This window comes from Rutidosis leptorrhynchoides, chromosome 3 (assembly GCF_046630445.1).
Source record: "Rutidosis leptorrhynchoides isolate AG116_Rl617_1_P2 chromosome 3, CSIRO_AGI_Rlap_v1, whole genome shotgun sequence".
NCBI classification, from domain to species: domain Eukaryota; kingdom Viridiplantae; phylum Streptophyta; class Magnoliopsida; order Asterales; family Asteraceae; genus Rutidosis; species Rutidosis leptorrhynchoides.
The window spans coordinates 49,481,517-49,500,466 of record NC_092335.1 but is presented as its reverse complement, the minus strand read 5'-3'; the positions used below and the strand labels follow the sequence as shown (position 1 = coordinate 49,500,466).

Genomic DNA, 18,950 nt, shown 5'->3' with positions numbered 1-18,950 from the left:
CCTAACTTTTCGTTGCAGAATCATTCTCCATGTTAATGTCTATACTCATCACTCCACTCTTACCCTCATTTAATTAACTACTCCCTCCGTCCCAAATTAATTGTCCCCAGACAAAAAACATACAATTTAAAAAATGTCATTATCACACTGTACTTTTTCTGTACTTTTTTCTTACTTTACTGTTTTACCCTCAACTAATTAATTAGAAATCCCTCTCACCTTTGTAATTTAATTAATTCATTAGGGACAATATTGTAAACTTTATCAAATTTACTTTTCATATTTAGAAGTGGACAATTAATCTGGGACGTCCCAAAAAGGAATACTGGACAATTAATCCGGGACGGAGGGAGTATTTCTCAAAATTAATACTGTATCATTCTTTCTTTGTTTTCCTTTATTCGCAGGGATTTAAAGATTGCATTTTAATACTATCTTGTTAACAATGCAGTCACCTTTTTAACGATTTCTGTGCAGCTTTGATCTTTTACTAAACCCTCCATTTTTTAGCTGAAATTCAACAAAACCCAAATGGGGTTTGATCATGTATTCTTCTTAATATTCTTATTTTCTGTTTTTATTCATAATTTACTGGAGTTCACCAACGCTCAGATGCCAGGTTCACCTTTATTCTTTATTGATTATGCTTATGCATATGCATATGTATATACACATATCTCTATATATCTTGCAAGTTTTATTGATTTGTTATTTTTTCACATATATTTCTATGAATTTACATGTTTATTTAGGGTTTCTTAAAAATGTATTTTTTTTTATTTTTATTGTCAATTATTACAATAATACAAAACTCTGATTTGAATATCCACCATTTCAGGGGAACTGCCAAGATTTTGTGTAGATATCAAATCAACAAAAATAAATAAAAATAAAATAAAGATTCTGAATTGTTGGGATCATGATATGCATATTCTTACTTTCAGAAAAATAGCATAATGTTAAATTTACAGTAAAAATCAAAAAGCTTATTGTTGTTAGACAGTTGTATGAATGAATTAAGCTAATTAATAGTCAAGATAGAAACTTGTGTAATGCATATGTTCAATTTCACTATTGATTATGCTTATGCCAACTGATTAATCCAATTAAAATATATTTGATATTGGTCCTATTTATAATCTTATGCATTTTTTTCTAAGATTGATTAACTGTAGCAGGTTTTATGAGTCTTGATTGTGGTGGTGAAAAGAATCATACCGACAAGTTTGGGATCGAGTGGTCACCTGATGATCAAATCATATACGGAACACCGAGCAAAATAAACATCGAAAACGAGACTAGACAGCAATATCAAACACTCCGATATTTCCCTGCAGATAACCGAAAGTATTGTTACTCACTTAATGTGAAAACTAGAACTAGATACCTTGTAAGAGCAACATTCTTATACGGTAACTTCGATATCAACAACGTATACCCAAAGTTTGATATCTCTCTGGGACCCACTCATTGGGCTACCGTTGTCATTTCATCTGCTAACGTTATCGAGTCTCACGAACTCATCTTTTTGGCTTCAGATCCTATGATCAGCGTTTGTTTATCGAATTCCACAACCGGGCTTCCCTTTATATCCACTCTCGAGCTCAGACAATTCAACGGTTCACTTTATCTTACACCGTTTGAGAACCAATTCTACATGAGTGTTTCTGCTAGAATCAATTTTGGGTCAGATAATGAGGATCCAGTTAGGTATCCAGATGACCTGTTTGACAGAATATGGCAATCTGATTTATTGAAGAAAGCAAATTACCTTGTTGATGTAGCTGCGGGGACCGAAAAGATTTCAACAAACGTACCAATCAAAACCGGAAACGATGAATTGCCACCTCAGAAAGTGATGCAGACAGCTGTCGTGGGTCGAAATGGTGCTTTGACTTATCGGTTGAACTTGGATGGGTTCCCAGGATTTGGTTGGGCTTGTACTTATTTAGCAGAAATTGAAGATTTAAAATCTAATGGGACCCGCAAATTTCATTTAATTCTTCCCGGAGAACCGCAGCTTAGTAAGGCTATTGTCAATATCGAAGAAAATGCTCAGGGAAAATATCGTGTTTATGAGCCTGGATTCACTAATATATCACTCCCGTTTGTTTTATCGTTTAAATTTGCAAAGACGACTGATTCTACTGAGGGACCTCTTATTAATGCAATCGAGATAAATAAATATCTCGAAATAAGCGCTGGTTCTTTTGACGGTATGCTGAATACTTTTTCTTCTGCTTTAAGTGTTGTTAACGTTTGCCTCTGTTTGGGAAGGGATAACTGTTTCTATATCTCCTACAAACAAACCATTTTTCAGATTAAGTGACAAAGAAACAATAATTTTACTTATTGAATTAAAAGCTGTACAGAAACAGATCATTAAGTGGAAAGTAAACAAGCCCTTAACTAGCTAATCTGTCAATACTGCCAATACTGCCGTTAAAAAAAAAAAAGAATAGCTAATCTTTCGCTAATAATGTTGAATAATTAATATCCCTTTTTTTTTCTTTTGCATTAGGTGATGTGGCTGCTAGTGTAGCATCGGGTTACAAGTCATTGGATTGGGCTCAAGAAGGGGGTGATCCATGCTTGCCTGTTCCATGGTCATGGTTGGAGTGTGATTCAGACCCTCAACCGAAAATTATTTCAATGTAATTGTTTTGCATTCAATAATTGGAACTTTTAAATCGTGTTTGTGAAGATGCTTTATTGTAGTTTGACTCAAGAAAGTCAAAGTTGATGCTAATGAAATCTAAATACTTGAGAACTTTTGTGCAGAAAATTATCGAACAAAAACATTACTGGAAGCATTCCTTCAGATTTGGCCAAGTTTAGCAGCTTAGAAGAGTTGTAAGTCTCAATATGCATCTTCCTATATGTAAAAACTGTACTACTTGTACGTTTTACTCTTATACTCCGTAACATTTATTTTACATCCTTTTTACGATAGGTGGCTTGATGGGAATGCATTTAGCGGTTCAATTCCCGATTTTACTGGATGCCCCAACTTAAGGATCTTGTAAATTACATTACATACTGAATTTATAAATTATAATACAGCTTGCAGTTGCTACTGCTCGTCTGCTAAACGCGCTAATGCTCAATTTTGCTTCTGCAGACACCTCGAAAATAATCAGTTGACTGGTGCTATACCTTCCTCCTTAGCAAACCTACCTAAATTAAGCAAATTGTAAGTACTCAATATTTTCAAAAATTGTTCAAAATTTCCCATGGTCAAGAATAGTCAACAAACTATTTTAGATGGTCTGTTGACGAACCTAATCTATGCAGGTTTGTGCAGAATAACTTATTATCTGGATCCGTGCCATCGGCTCTTTTAAACAAGAACATAGTCTTAAAGTTGGTACTTTTGTTATTTTGTTACCCAATATATGTGATCCTTTTGTTATATAACTAATAAAAATGCACGATCTCATGGTCCTTTTGTATTTTTTTATCAGCTACACTGGAAACAATCTTCATAAAGGAAGTAGAGGTGGGAAAATCAATAAATACGTTATTTTTGGATTAGCAGTTGGGGCTGCTGCTTTAATTATAGGATTCATAACTTCATGTCTGCTTTTTCGGCATCGAAAGAAAGATGTCAAACACGGTAAGTCGATAATTTCTCTTAATGCACATTTTACAGCACCCATACTATACCTTGATTATGTACTTATGTTTTAATAAATCATGATTTGATCATCTTTTGTTAGAACCCGAAGGCAGCTTTCATGTTTCTACTATGAGTAATACAACTTCAGAAAGCGGGCAATGTTTTACGTTATCGGAACTTAAATTTGCAACCAAGAATTTTGAGAAAAAAGTTGGCTCGGGAGGCTTTGGCACTGTTTATTATGGTAAATTGAGTAACGGAAAGGAAATTGCAGTCAAGGTTCTAGGAAATAACAACGTTCAACAGGGAAAGAAAGAATTCGCTAACGAGGTATATAAGTGTTTTTATTCATTAATGAATTTCTTTCGTGTTAAATGCAAGTAAATAAATTTTGGTTCTTTTTCGGTTTTATGAAGGTGAGTCTTCTATCAAGAATACATCATAGGAATTTAGTAAAATTTTACGGATTTTGTCAAGAAGAAGGGAAGGATATACTTGTTTACGAGTTTATGCACAATGGGACTCTCAAGGAACATCTCTATGGTAACTTCTTGATTTCATTTATTTTTTTATATAATTTAATAATTAAAGTATTTTTGTTTTGATTAATAAATGGTTTTTTCTTTTAATATACAATAAATAATATATAGGACCTTTAGCTAAGGAACCGAGAATCAACTGGATCAAACGTCTCGAGATTGCCGAAGATGCTGCCAAAGGTTTGTTTTATGTTGGTTGTGATTAGAGGTGGAAAAATGGGCGGGTTGGATTAAGCGCTGTAGTTTACAATCTGAATCAGGTTTCATATCTAAGTTTTTAATGTTTATGTTACTGGTTTGTTTTAGGGATCGAGTACCTTCATACAGGTTGTGTCCCTTCTATTATCCATAGAGACTTGAAGACAAACAATATTCTTCTTGATATCAACATGAAAGCCAAAGTTTCAGATTTTGGCCTCTCAAAACTTGCAATCGATGGGACTTCGCATGTATCTAGCATTGTTCGAGGCACCGTTGGCTATCTTGATCCCGAGTACGTCACGATATATAATTATATATGTACATATGCTAATTTTCTCATTTTACTAGCTAATGTTCACATTTTTTGTGTTACTTGTGATTTGTAGATATTATATCTCAAATCATTTGACGGATAAAAGTGATATCTATAGTTTTGGGGTCATTCTTCTTGAGCTGATTTCTGGTAAAGAAGCAATTTCAAATCAAAGTTTTGGTACGAATTACCGCAACATTGTTCAATGGGTAAGTCTTTTAAATTAAGCTCTGCATCTTACACCCTTGACTATATAACGTGTTATAACAATATTATTTTGGGGTAGGCGAAATTCCATATAGAGAACGGGGACATTCAAGGGATTGTTGATCCTTGTTTAGGAGACGAATTCGATATACAATCAATGTGGAAGATAGCTGAGAAAGCGTTGATGTGCGTGCAACCTCACGCGAATATGAGACCCGCAATGTCCGAAGTTATTAAGGAAATACGAGATGCGATTTTGATAGAAAGGGGTGTGGAGGAGGTAGGAGGTAGTTCCGAAGAGTTGTCTTGGAACTCGTTTCATTCGTCGCTGAAAAAGGGATTGGTTGATACGAGTGGTATCGACCCGAATTCGTTTCACGAATCGATTACACGTCCTTCTGCTCGTTAGTCTAGTTTCATTTTTATTTTTTGTTAAGTAGGTAGTAAGCTTTTTGGTTTTAAAGCATTTGTTATGATGCAGTTCCTGATCTTTTAGGTTCTTGATCTGATTAGGTTTTCATTGTAGACCGTCTTTCTCTGTAATAAGATTGTTAGATCTGTACTCGTTCATAGGGTTCCTCGTAAAAAAAATTAAAAAAAAAAAAAGATAGATATTGTAAATGGAATATTTTGTTACTTTCTGATAGTTTTAACATACAGCTTATGATATTAGATATTTTGATTTTGATATCCAGATAAATATCTAATATCTAATCTAATATGAATATCTAGTTGTGACATGTGACAACTAGAAAATATACAAAAATGAATTAATGAGAACTTTTCATGATTTCATCATTCACAAAGATAAGTAAACAAAAACAAGAGGATAGTACGTAATCAACGTGGTACATTCTGCACAATATCTTGTACTTTCTATCCTCCACTCAAATACTCCCTTACCACTACTTTCTCCCTATCTTATCCCCTTCCCTCCAAAATTCAATTCCGGTCAACTTTCCGACATAATGTCCGCCAAACCACCACCTTCACAACCAGCGTCCTCCACCGACCTCCGCCACAACAACCATCGCGATTCCCTCAAATCCACCACCACTATCCACTGGTCCTCCCACCCACCTTCTCCCGCCAAAATTTTCACATCAACCGCTACTAATTCCACCAACACCTCAATCGCCACCACCACAACCTCCACCCAAAATTACGATAATACCCTCCTAAACCTTCTCCGGCAAAGAAAAACCGAAGATGCATGGATTGCATACACACAATCACCACACCTACCAAACCCTACCTGCCTGAGCCGTTTGATCTGTCAATTATCTTATCAAAACACTTCATCAGCTCTCACACGTGCTCAATCCATCATCCAACGTCTCCGCCGCGAACGGCAGCTCCACCGTCTAGACTCTAACTCCCTCGGCCTTCTCGCCGTCGCCGCTGCAAAGTCCGGTGACACACTTTACGCCAATTCTATCCTCAAATCAATGCTTAGATCTGGTTACTTACCTCATGTTAAAGCTTGGAGTGCAGTTGTTAGTCGGTTAGCTTCTTCCGGTGATGACGGACCTAAAGAAGCGGTTAAACTATTTAGTCAGGTGACAAGGACGATCAGGCGGTTCGGTGATCCAGCGCTTGTGATCAATTCGAGACCGGATACTGCAGCGTATAATGCAGTGCTTAATGCCTGTGCGAATTTAGGTTGGACTGAGAAGTTCCTCCAACTGTTCGATGAAATGCCTGAGAGTAATTGCGAGCCGGATGTATTGACTTATAACATTATGATCAAACTTTGTGCTTCTTGTGATAGGAAAGACTTGCTTGTGTTTGTATTGGAACGAATTCTCGAAAAGGAGATACCTTTATGTATGACTACATTCCAGTCTTTGGTTGCTTCTTATATCGGTTTTGACGATTTAGAAACCGCGGAGAAAATTGTGCAGGCGATGAGGGACGGTAGGAAAGATCTTTGTAAGATTTTGAGGGAGTCGAACATGGAGGAATTTGAAGGAGATGATGCCGGAGTGTTTGAAAAATTACTTCCAAATATGAATTACTTGAGTGATTATGAACCACCATTGTTAAAAGAAGTGTTTAAACCTAATACTAGAATGTATACTACTTTAATGAAGGGTTATATGAAAGCAGGACGGATTAAAGATACGGTGAGGATGCTTGAAGCAATGAGAAGTCAAGAAGATAGTGATAGCCGTCCTGATCATGTTACGTATACAACAGTTGTATCTGCATTGGTCAATGTCGGGTCAATGGAAAAGGCAAAACAAGTGTTGACAGAAATGAGTAAAGCTGGAATTCAAGCAAATCGGGTAACTTACAATATCCTTCTCAAAGGGTATTGTCAGCAGTTACAAATAGACAACGCGAAAGAGACTATAAAAGAGATGATTGATGTTGGGATTGAGCCCGATGCAGTGTCGTACAATACACTGATCGATGGGTGTATATTGATCGATGATTGTGCAGGGGCACTTGTGTTTTTTAATGAAATGAGATCAAGAAATATTGCTCCTACAAAGATAAGTTACACTACTTTAATGAAAGCGTTTTCAGTATCGGGTCAACCGAAGCTAGCCCATGATGTTTTTAATGAAATGGAAAAGGATCCGCGGGTCAAAGTGGATTTAGTTGCGTGGAATATGTTGATCGAAGCGTATAGCAGATTAGGAATGCTTGATTTTGCAAAAGAAACAGTTGAGAATATGAAAAAGAAGGGGGTTTATCCTGATGTAGCTACTTATGGTAGTCTTGCTAATTGTATAGCGTTAGCAAGAAAGCCCGGTGAAGCGTTACTGTTATGGAACGAGATTAAAGAACGGTGCGGTTTGATAAATGATGAAATTAGGGTTTCTAAGTTTCCACCAAATGTTCCTGATTTGAAACCTGATGAAGGTTTGTTGGATACTTTAGCTGATATATGTGTGAGGGCTGCTTTCTTTAAGAAATCTTTAGAAATCGTGGCGTTTATGGAGGAATTAGGAATAGCACCGAATAAGACTAAGTATACGAGGATTTATGTAGAGATGCATTCGAGGATGTTTACGAGTAAACATGCTTCGAGAGCAAGGCAAGATAGGCGGATAGAGAAGAAAAGAGCAGCAGAAGCTTTTAAATTTTGGCTCGGGTTGCCGAATTCTTATTATGGAAGCGAGTGGAGACTCGAAGGTGAAGGAGGTGATGGAGAAGATGAGTACGCGATCTAGTGAATACGATATGGATTGCTTTATGTAAGCGATTATCACGTAAATTGTACTTTGATACATTCATTTTGAATGCTGCTTGTACAAATTAATGTCGTATATGTTATATAGTGGTTTATAGGATGTTATTCCTTGTATACATAAATGTATACTAGTTGTAGGATATGATTATATGATGAAATATATATCAAGTGACATAAAAAACGAATTTACAAAGGTTAGATCGTGAGTGTGTATCATTTAATATAATGCTTATCTTGTTTATATCTTTGGAGCGTTGTATTAACAATTTGCAGGTCCTAGTTGTGGACATTTTTATTTAACTATCATATTCTTTAATTCATATGTAACAATTCATTTTATAAGCTAAGTGGCATGCTTTGATTTTTTAAGCTAAGCTAACAATTCAATCAACATATGTACTTTGATTAAGATTTACTAGCTTAAGACCCGTGAAGTCGCGATAACGAGGTTGAAACGGTGGATCATGCTTTGTTCTCTTGTCCGAACTAGACAAGCGGGGAATTGATCTTCACTCCGTTCTTTGCCCTTTATGCGATAACGAGGTTGAAACGGTGGATCATGCTTTGTTCTCATGTGTAAAGGTTCGAGAAATTTGGGAAAAGGTATTCAAGTGGTGGGGTTTTGTCTACAAAAGTATTCTAAATGGTTCTTCTCGGGTGCATTGTTGGGAATATGGTGTGAAGATATGGCAAGCAATGATTTGGGTTTGCGTGTATCAAATATGGAACAATAGGAACAATAGGGTCTTCAAAAACACGTGTTGGTCTCCTCCGGTTGCCTTATGCGATATCCAAGTGAAGAGTTTTGAATGGATTGGGAAGAGATGCAAGAAGATCAAAGTCGAGTGGCTAGATTGGCTTCACAATCCCAATGGCCTAGTCTTGTAACTCCTTTTGCCTCTCGAGTACACGATTCGGGTTTTGTCACTTTATTTCATCGTTGTGCACATAGGATTCTAGCTCGGTATCATTATGTGTAATATTGTATAGACGCTATTGTACTTTGGGTTTTTATTAATAAAATTGCCGTTCAAAAAAAATATATATAATTTGTTGTAATGAAACTATATGTTTAAAGAACTGTACGTATCTTTTATTTATGTACAAGATATGAAGTGAACTTTAGACATATGACAAAGAAAACATATTTAGTTTAAAGTTTCCATCTATCTTTGTCATTTATGTCATTTCTAACTTATTTCTAACTTCATAGATCTACTTGCAAGAAAGTTACACATTGATTTCAAAAATTATTTTTAATTTGTTTGATCACCAAAGTCACTTTTGACCATGATGGTAACCTTAAATACAATTTCAATTAAACCTTTTTCCTTTTTTTATTAACTTTCAACACCATTTAAACCTTTTATGATTCCGGTGACGCATGTTATACATTATCACACCCGACATCACATGTACATCACCTCCGTTGGTCTTATCATCATTAACAATCAACTTCACGTGTTACTAAAAATGCCATTTCACGTGTTACTAAAAGTGCTATTTTCTGATTCACGGAGAGAAATATTTAAAAGAATGTTAATCATAGACGATTTGGGGATGGGCTCTTTTGATAAATGGAAAGTGTATTATCCCGTAATAAAAGAGAAGATGATTTGTTGGGAAATACTTTTCATATAACATGGGTTTAGTAAATATGTTTTATAAAGACATGTATCTAGTCAAAAACTCAACACGAAATTAGGTTGTTGACATTGAACTAGAGTAGTTCACAAGAATTCCTCGCATCAATTTTTAGACAACACATTAGATCACTCTCAACAATCCATTCCCTCAGTCATGCCCTCAAGGGCGCCATTGGCAGTACCTTGCACTCGGTTTGCCCTCACTAGCCTCGTGCTGAGTTTTTCCTCAAATAGCATACTTCAGGACAATACATGTTATTGTGAAGAAGTATGTTATTGTTAACAATGTTCATATCCCGAGAAGAAAATGGTGAAAACATGTAAATGTGACGATCTGTCATGGTGAGAAAAGAAGTCATTATTGGGAGTGGTCTTAGACTGCAATTAAAGCACCGTCAAACACAATTTGTCAAACAGGTTGACACAAATCAGGCGAAGGTAACGCCTGTAACGCTGCATTACAGGAAACGCCGACCGAGCATTAATCAAGAACCTGACGAAGAAGAAAAGTAACGTGAGGGAGATGTGGTATTTTCTTATTGGTTGCAAATATATTACTATTGTTGCTATCGTTCTATTTGACTTAAAAAAGTTTTTCTTTGAAAAGTGAAAAATGGTGGCTGACATTTTTTGAAGAAGATGAAATATGAAGAATGATAGTTGTTGTTACGTTTAAAAATTAAAAATCTCATTTATAAGGGAAGGCTCTTATAGTTATTTTGAGCTAAAAACCTTGTGCATTTGGCCCCATTTTTTGATTTTTATTTTTACCATATCATTTTAATTTATAAGTATTTTTTAATTTATAATTCTCTAAAATTTAATTTATTAGTTTATCATTTTAAATCTTTATTCAGTTAATATTTTAATTTAATTATATTTATTTATTTAATTACTAACAAAAAATAGAGAATTGATGGCCCTGCAACAATTTGACACAAAAATCTGACAATGATTAATGAATGTCAAAAACTGACATTGGAATGTCACAGACATATTTTACTTTTTAGCCAAAATGTACATAATATGCACTTGACGTCACAGACAGACTTAAAAATAGTCTTAGGCTCTTCTTATCCCAACGTTAAATTCGAGCGTTTCCCATGCTGACATCTTTCACAGAATATGACGCTGGCTAACCGAGCGTTTTAGCGGCGTTAGTTACGAGATTGACGAGAACAACACGAGGCATGAAAGTCAAAAGCAACCAATCAATGATTTTTTATTTAATAAAGTTATACTTTTATTATTAATTTATTTTTCGCTTCTCAATTTCCAATATATTTAAAACACAAATTTGACTTTTCGGATTTATGATGGTCAAATACAGTCACAGTCAAATAAAATCACAGTCAAAATCTCACTTTTTCATCTACCATTTATTTCTAACATCATACTGAGGGTAAACAACGAAAAGACATGAGGGAAAAAGTTAATCTACCTTAAATAGGGAAGGAATGAGGTAAATAAATGTTGTGTAATTGTGGTGAAGGTCGAGGGCAAAACAACTTGTGTAGTTATATGGAAGGTAAAATGGTAAGTGTGAAATTGAATGTGGAGTAGGGATTAGATCGTGTTTGGACTGAGTTTAAGTAATCATAGATTCGAGCTCGATTAAAAAAAACTCGGCTCAAACTCAGACTTGAACACGTCGGGTCCCATCTAGTTACTAATTAACGGGAAACGGGTTTTCCCTAGTATCCGGGTTCCCATTTACTTACGAACTATCGAATAAATGGATTTTTTTCATCAGCATTCTAGTCTTTTTCGGGTAAATGGGCCGCATAATTGTTTATTTGGACCGCTTAATCGGGTTTATAGGCCGATATTTAGAGTCTGATCTTTTTCAAGTATACGGGCCAAATAAATGGATTTGTGTCTAAAATCATCCCGTAACTGAGCCTGCGAAAAAGTTGAAAACCATTCTCATATTGACCCTAGACCGTAAATGATATGAACCCGGGCCAAAATTATAGAGTTTCGGGTTTTTCATATATATATATATATATATATATATATATATATATATATATATATATACACACTAGGTTTTTGAGCTCGTGCTTTGCACGGGTGTGTAAAAAGTCGTGCAAAAAATGTAATTTATATTCATATTGATATATAAATAACGATACTAAAAAAATAGGAAAAGTATGAGAATTATTTAAGAGCTCGTGGTATTGACAAATTTTAAAAATTCTTATGTTTAAGAGCCCGTGGTGTTGACAAATTTTAAAAATTTATTTGAGTTTAAGAACCCGTGGTGTTGACAAATTTTAAAAGTTCTTTTGAGTTTTAGAGCCCGTGGTGTTAACAAATTTTAAAAGTTCTTTTGAGTTGAAGAGTCCATGGTGTTGACAAATATTAAAAATGGTTTTGGGTGTTGTTAGTAACTTAACGTCTACAAATTTTTTTTCTCACCATTTAATTAATATCTTATATATAAATTAGTAAAGTCAAAATTATATTATTTTAGAATTATTATATACAATTATTTTTTGATTAAAAGTGTAACCCGTGAGTTTAATTTTAAAAAAGTTGTTAGTTATTTTAGCAAAATAATGGTACTCGGGGGATCTTCATGTATAATTAATATTATAATAGTTATATTTGTGTGTTCATAAATATTTTAAGGGTTTAAACTGTAAATTCAAATCACATCCATATTTATTGCTAAAAAGAAATGCTCCGTTGGTAGTGCATCGAAATTCCGTGTCGAATACAATTTATTGCGTTTAGTTTGTGAAATTATTTCGAGTTGAACGTTGATGGCGGTAGAAACTAATAAAGAATACTACAGTTGCGACACAGTATACAGTTGCAGCACTGTAAAATACGTTAAAAAAATTTGGTGGGTTTATATTAAATAGTGAATTTAACTTTTATACCCCTGAAATTATCTTTTATACTCGTAATAAATTACAATTAGTACTCAAATGTTAGAGGGTAAATTGAAACTTAAAGGGAAAAAAAAGAAGATAATTTCAACCACAAGAAAAAATTAAAATTGTCTAATCTATACGGAGTATCAAAAAGAAAAAATACAAGAAAAAATAAAAATTGTCTAATCTATACGGAGTATCAAAAAGAAAAAATAAGAATTGTCTTACCAAATTTTTTATTTTATACGGAGTATCAAATCTATCTAATCTAATAAAATATTAATTTGAAAGTATATACTCCCTAATAGTATCAAAAAAGTAAGTCATATACGTGGCATTTTATAGATATTTTATTTATTATTTTTTATATAATATAATAATAATAATTATAAATAATATATATAATCTATACATATAACAATTCATAAATAACTTTCAACCACAATTAAGAAAAACTTTTTGGTATATATATATAAGGGTAGGATCAAGAGGGAAGTAACCAATCGGGGAAAAGCGGGGTGAAGCAAAATTTTTTTTTTTTTTTCGTTTTTTGAAAAAACTTTGTTCACGAACATTATAGATGAGATGAAAATATGAACATTTAGTAGAGACACTTTGTGATAAATGTTTTTATTTTGGCGGAAAAACGCTCGAAGAAGTAATATATAACAATTATCATGTTTTTCGAGCGTATTTTGAGGTTTTAGCTATCGGGGTTTAGATATTAGGGTTTAGATATTAGGGTTTAGAAATTTAGGGTTTAGGGTTTAGATTTAGGGTTTAGATTTAGGATTTAGATTGAGTTTTTAACAAGAACGGTTTAGAGTTTAGGGTTTAGGGTTTAGGGTTTGGTGTTTTGGGTTTATGGAATAAACCCAAAACACCAAACCCTAAACCCTAAACCCTAAACCCTAAACCCTAAACTCTAAATCGGGCTAAATTTTACTTCACAAAACATGGAAAAAAAAAAACGTTCATATTCTTCACGAACAATATTATCTTGAATGTTATTTTTGTCGATCGTTTTCCCGCCTAAATAATAACATTCATCACGAAGTGTCTCTTCTAAATGTTCATATTTTCGTGTGATCTTGATGCCGGAAAAAAAAAATTAAAAAAAAACGGAAAAAAAAATTTTTGCTTCCCCCCGCTTCCCCCGATTGGTTACTTCCCCATTGATCATGCCCCTATATATATATATATATATATATATATATATATATATATATATATATATATATATATATATATATATATATATATATATATATATATATATATATATATATATATATATATATATATTTATTTATTTTTTTTATTTTATGACTTAATTATGTAGATCGTCCCTAAAGTTTATGTTCTTTTTGCCCTAAAGTATTTCTTTTTCATGCTAACCCTTAATGTTCTGATTTGGTTTCAAACTTTCAAATTCGTCCCTAAAACTAACTTCCGTTAAGTTATAATCGTTAGTTTGTGTCACGTGCCTTCAATACGAGGGTATAATAGTCTTTGTGCACTTTGGTCAATTAATAAATTTTGATACCATACGTTTTCATATTTAGATACCGATTCACATGAATACACACACAAATAATTTCAATAAATGGAGCTTAGATCTTTAGATAACACCTTAAATTTATCCCCTGAACGCCCTAAAAAGACGATTAAAGTTTCTAACTTGATCGCTAAAACGAAACCTAAACAACCAACTGATTTAATTGTTAATGGTGAAAACAAAGCCCAATTGGATCATGTTGTTGCTCCTGTTGTTGATTTTGTTGAATATATCACCTCTGGAAACCTCAAACCAATTTCTGATTCTGATGTCAGGTTTCAGACCCTTTTGGAAGGACTTGAGGCTAAAGATTGGCTGAACGTTTGAAATTCACTGAATGACGTTAGGCGGTTTGCCTTCACTGAATGACGTTAGGCGGTTTGCGTTGCACCACTCCACTCCGATTGATCCCAATCTTAGATAAAGTTATAACGATTTCAGTGATATATATATAAATGAAGAATCGAAACTCGCCTTCAAGCAAAATTGATTTGTTTCATCAGTTTGAATGTTACTTGCAGTATTTTGTATTTCGTATCCATACGTTTTCATATTTTATATCCATCAGTTTGAATGTTACTTGCAATATTGTTTATTGCAATATCAGTTTGTATTGTGAAGTTTGAGCAATTTGGTCAACATCATTTATATTAACCTTTCATCAGTGAAAACAAATTGCAGGTCAACATCATTAACATAATCGTCCCTAAAATTAATGTTTTTTCATCAGTTAATATTAACTTCATTAGTGAACAAAAATTGCAGGTCAACATCATAGTTACTTCATGGTGTTTGGTAAAGTTTGACCATGTTTGTGCAATTTCGACCAAATAGCATCATAGTAACTTCATTATTAATGATCATGTTTGTGCAGTAATAAGCAGTAGTAAAAATAAGTGTGTCACTAATTAAAATAAGTTTGGATATATAAATTAAATGACCATAGTAACTTGGTGCAGTTTGGTCGAATGTAGTAGTAATAAAAATAAATTTTTGCAGCAATCCATGTTTGTGCAATAATAATACTCGGTAATAAGTTTGATGCAGTTTGGTCGAAATTTACATAAAAAACAATAGGGTTTATTATCGTGTTTGTGTATACGTGATGAAAGTTATACGTTAACTAATAGACGTGTTGGATGTGTATACAATATGAATATGCTGCAGTAGGGATTATTCTTGTTAAAGGAGACAATGACCAAACTACCCTCTTATAATTCAAACTAACGGAGATGACACAATGGCAGTTAGTTTTAGGGACGAATTTGAAACCATATCAAAACATTAAGGGTAAGCATGAACAAAAAAAACTTTAAGGTCTATGATGAAAAAAAGTGTAAACTTTAAGGACGATTTTCTTAATTAAGTCTTTTTTTTTTGTCAGAGGAGGTGTATGAGACGGCGGAGGAGGGGTTGAAAAAGGAAAACATAAAAGTATAAGTATCGTAAATCTCTCCCTCTCACACATCTCCATTCACTTCAAACCCTACTTTCAGGCTTCCAATTTTTTTCCCTTCGAGCAGCTTCATCGATTCGTCTACCAGGTCATTCAAACAAAAAGAATTGAACTTTATTGTAATTCCATCAATTTATTTATATTTTTCTCGGTCGCATGACTTTAATTTGTCCTCTAATCAGCTTATAATCGACGTTTTAGTAAAACCTAATCCCAATTAAAATTCATTACGAAAGTTGATTTGGGCCAACCGAAACGTACGCCTTCATCTTCTCCGTGCCACCACCTAGCACGCCGGCGGAATTGACCACCGTGTTGATTCGTTTTTTCGCCCGGGTCTCATAGCACTAATCCCAGTTAATACCTAAGGTATCTGCTATCTCTTATATATATATATATATATATATATATATATATATATATATATATATATATATATATATATATATATATATATATATATATATATATATATAAGTTGTGTCTTATTTGAAGAGAAGGCTGCTAAATGTTTAGACTTGATGTTAGGTAACGTGTCATAAATAGATAGATAGCTTCGGGTTTATAAGATCTGATCATTCACCAAGTTGTTACCTTTACTGATAATAAATTATGTTGTCTTTTTTTTTTTTTTTTTGTCAGAATAATGAAATCGACTTCATCTGTGAGTCCGTGTGAAGCATCTAAATCTGCAACGGAAGATGTTATAAACACGATGCCGAGCAATGTAGTAAGTTTTATTCTAGATTTTTTGCCATTACAAGATGCTGTGAGGACCAGCATCTTGTCTAAAAACTGGAGGTATAAGTGGACTACGATCAACCAAGTTGTTTTTGGCAACGACTTTTTTGAGTACATAATGAGAACAAAAGGGGACGTTGATGGTAGGATTATAACTAGAGTTCTTGTTTATCACGAAGGCTCTATAACAAAATTTGTCCTTGACATACCACGTCACAAGAGATTCGATGATGATGATATCTATCTATGGGCTAAGTTACTATCTACAAAAAGTGTAAAGGAGATGATTATTGTAAATAAGAACATAACACCAATTGTGTTGCCTACCCGTCTTTTCTCTTTTGTAGATTTGAAACATTTGAAACTTTGTTGCTGTTGTTTTCATGGTGCTAGTCTTGGTGGGTTTCCTAAACTTTTGTCATTGGACTTGGAATGGGTAAATTCTTGGGAGTTAATAATAGGTTTGTGTCCTCTACTGGAGGTTCTGCAAATTTACCATCCACTTGCTATGACCAAGATGAAACTCGATGACTTTGCAAAACTTAAAAATCTCAAACGATTATTTTTGTCATTAAGTATGCTTTATCATCATCATCATCATCATGATGCTGCAATCCCAAGTTTGGATATCTTTAAGCTTGTGGCCTTTCTTCCAAAGCTTCATAGGCTCACTCTTGATCTTCAGAAATGCAGCAGGGTAGGTAAGCCAGCCTACGTACATTCATTCATTCAGTCAGTCAGTCTTATGAGTCGTCTTCTTTATTTAACTGCATCAAGTGACTTACTTTCTTCATACTACCTTTTTTTTTTAAATAATAGTTCATGGTAGACGCTGCCGGAAACAGGGATGTTATGATGCATAGCCTTAAGGTTCTTGATGTTTTGGACCTAGATTATGACAATGGCGCAATGGTCTTCTTTTTCTTTGACTTGATTCAGGGGTCCCCGAATTTGGAAATCCTTAGGATACGGGTAGGACTGGAGGAAACATGATGTCACACTCACTCCTCATTTCAATTTTGATACCTGTTGTCCTCCTGTGTATGTTTTTAATTAAAAATTTAATAATTAATACCTTTCTTCTTATTATTGTTAGTAATTTGTATATGTAGGCCATTGACAAGGATCGTGTCTTTCCATCTCCTGTTACTCATGGCCAAGTAAAAGCCGGCATAACGGGTTACCTGCAGCAGCTTCGGAATGTGGACTTGGTATTCACCAAAGACTCACAGGTTGAACTATCATTCATCAAGTGTTTACTTGATAATTGTTGTTTGTTACAACTCATAACGATTGCTAATTACGATTCAACTCGATATGGAACTGTTAACCGTGGTTGTTACTTTGACTTTGCTGCAAAGCTCTTGATGCTATCTCGAGCCTCTCCCGAAGCTAAAATCTTATTCCGACCCTAATTATCTATTTCTTTTTATTTCTTTCTTTTTTTTTTGTGTGTTTTAGACCGTCTGTCAAGTTTCAACTCACTGCCATAGGCTCTTGATACTTTATTTTATTTCTTTTTGTTGTTCCTGATGTATACCTACACTTTCTTTAGGCTCTTTCTCCTTGGAGCTGGCTATTTTGTTTAAGAGTTAATTATAACATTGGTCCTTGTGGTTTAGCCTTAATTATACCGTTCGTCCCTATCTTTTAAATGAACTTGAGGATGCTTGAAGCAATGAGAAGTCAAGAAGATAGTTATAGCCGTCCTGATCATGTTACGTATACAACAGTTGTATCTGCATTGGTCAATGTCGGGTCAATGGAAAAGGCAAAAGAAGTGTTGACAGAAATGAATAAAGCTGGAATTCAAGAGAATCGGGTAACTTACAATATCCTTCTCAAAGGGTATTGTCAGCAGTTACAAATAGACAACGCGAAAGAGACTATAAAAGAGATGATTGATGTCGGGATTGAGCCTGATGCAGTGTCGTATAATACACTGATCGATGGGTGTATATTGATCGATGATTGTGCAGGGGCTCTTGTGTTTTTTTATGAAATGAGAGCAAGAGGTATTGCACCTACAAAGATAAGTTACACTACTCTGATGAAAGCGTTTTCAGTATCGGGTCAACCGAAGCTAGCTCATGACGTTTTTAATGAAATGGAAAAAGATCCGCGGGTGAAAGTGGATTTAGTTGCGTGGAATATGTTGATCGAGGCGTATAGTAGATTAGGAATGCTTGATTTTGCAAAAGAAACAGTTGAGAATATGAAAAAGAAAGGGGTTTATCCTGATGTAGCTACTTATGGTAGTCTTGCTAATTGTATAGCGTTAGCACGAAAGCCCGGTGAAGCGTTACTGTTACGGAACGAGATTAAAGAACGGTGCGGTTTAATAAATGATGAAATTAGGGTTTCTAAGTCCCCCCCAAATGTTCCTGATTTGAAACCTGATGAAGGGTTGTTGGATACTTTAGCTGATATATGTGTGAGGGCTGCTTTCTTTAAGAAATCTTTAGAAATAGTGGCTTTTATGGAGGAATTAGGAATAGCACCAAATAAGACTAAGTATACGAGAATCTACGTAGAGATGCATTCGAGGATGTTTACGAGTAAACATGCTTCGAGAGCAAGGCAAGA

At 34.2% G+C, this 18,950-nt stretch overlaps 3 protein-coding genes across 4 annotated transcripts; all 3 read left to right on the top strand.

Annotated features, from left to right (window-relative positions):
- The first annotated feature begins 481 nt into the window (after nt 1-481).
- LOC139896084 (probable LRR receptor-like serine/threonine-protein kinase At1g67720) lies at nt 482-5,449 on the top strand. The gene is made up of 14 exons (XM_071878664.1): nt 482-619; nt 1,179-2,216; nt 2,522-2,654; nt 2,782-2,853; nt 2,954-3,022; nt 3,122-3,193; nt 3,295-3,363; nt 3,465-3,616; nt 3,720-3,949; nt 4,036-4,162; nt 4,270-4,338; nt 4,465-4,651; nt 4,746-4,881; nt 4,959-5,449. The coding sequence occupies exons 1-14, from the start codon at nt 532-534 to the stop codon at nt 5,286-5,288; spliced, it is 2,772 nt and encodes a 923-aa protein (XP_071734765.1). The 5' UTR covers nt 482-531; the 3' UTR covers nt 5,289-5,449.
- Nucleotides 5,450-5,626: 177 nt separating this feature from the next.
- LOC139896083 (pentatricopeptide repeat-containing protein At3g09650, chloroplastic-like) lies at nt 5,627-8,456 on the top strand. The gene has a single exon (XM_071878663.1). It carries the CDS (start codon nt 5,848-5,850, stop codon nt 8,059-8,061), a length of 2,214 nt encoding a protein of 737 aa, XP_071734764.1. The 5' UTR covers nt 5,627-5,847; the 3' UTR covers nt 8,062-8,456.
- Nucleotides 8,457-15,611: 7,155 nt separating this feature from the next.
- LOC139896081 (F-box/FBD/LRR-repeat protein At1g13570-like) lies at nt 15,612-18,950 on the top strand. 2 transcript variants are annotated; one of them, XM_071878661.1, is made up of 4 exons: nt 15,612-15,992; nt 16,266-17,061; nt 17,184-17,336; nt 17,477-18,950. In XM_071878661.1, exons 2-4 carry the CDS (start codon nt 16,270-16,272, stop codon nt 17,777-17,779), a joined length of 1,248 nt encoding a protein of 415 aa, XP_071734762.1. In that variant the 5' UTR covers nt 15,612-15,992; nt 16,266-16,269; the 3' UTR covers nt 17,780-18,950. The 2 variants fall into 2 exon arrangements, with proteins under 2 accessions (XP_071734762.1, XP_071734763.1); XM_071878662.1 differs by lacking the exon at nt 17,184-17,336.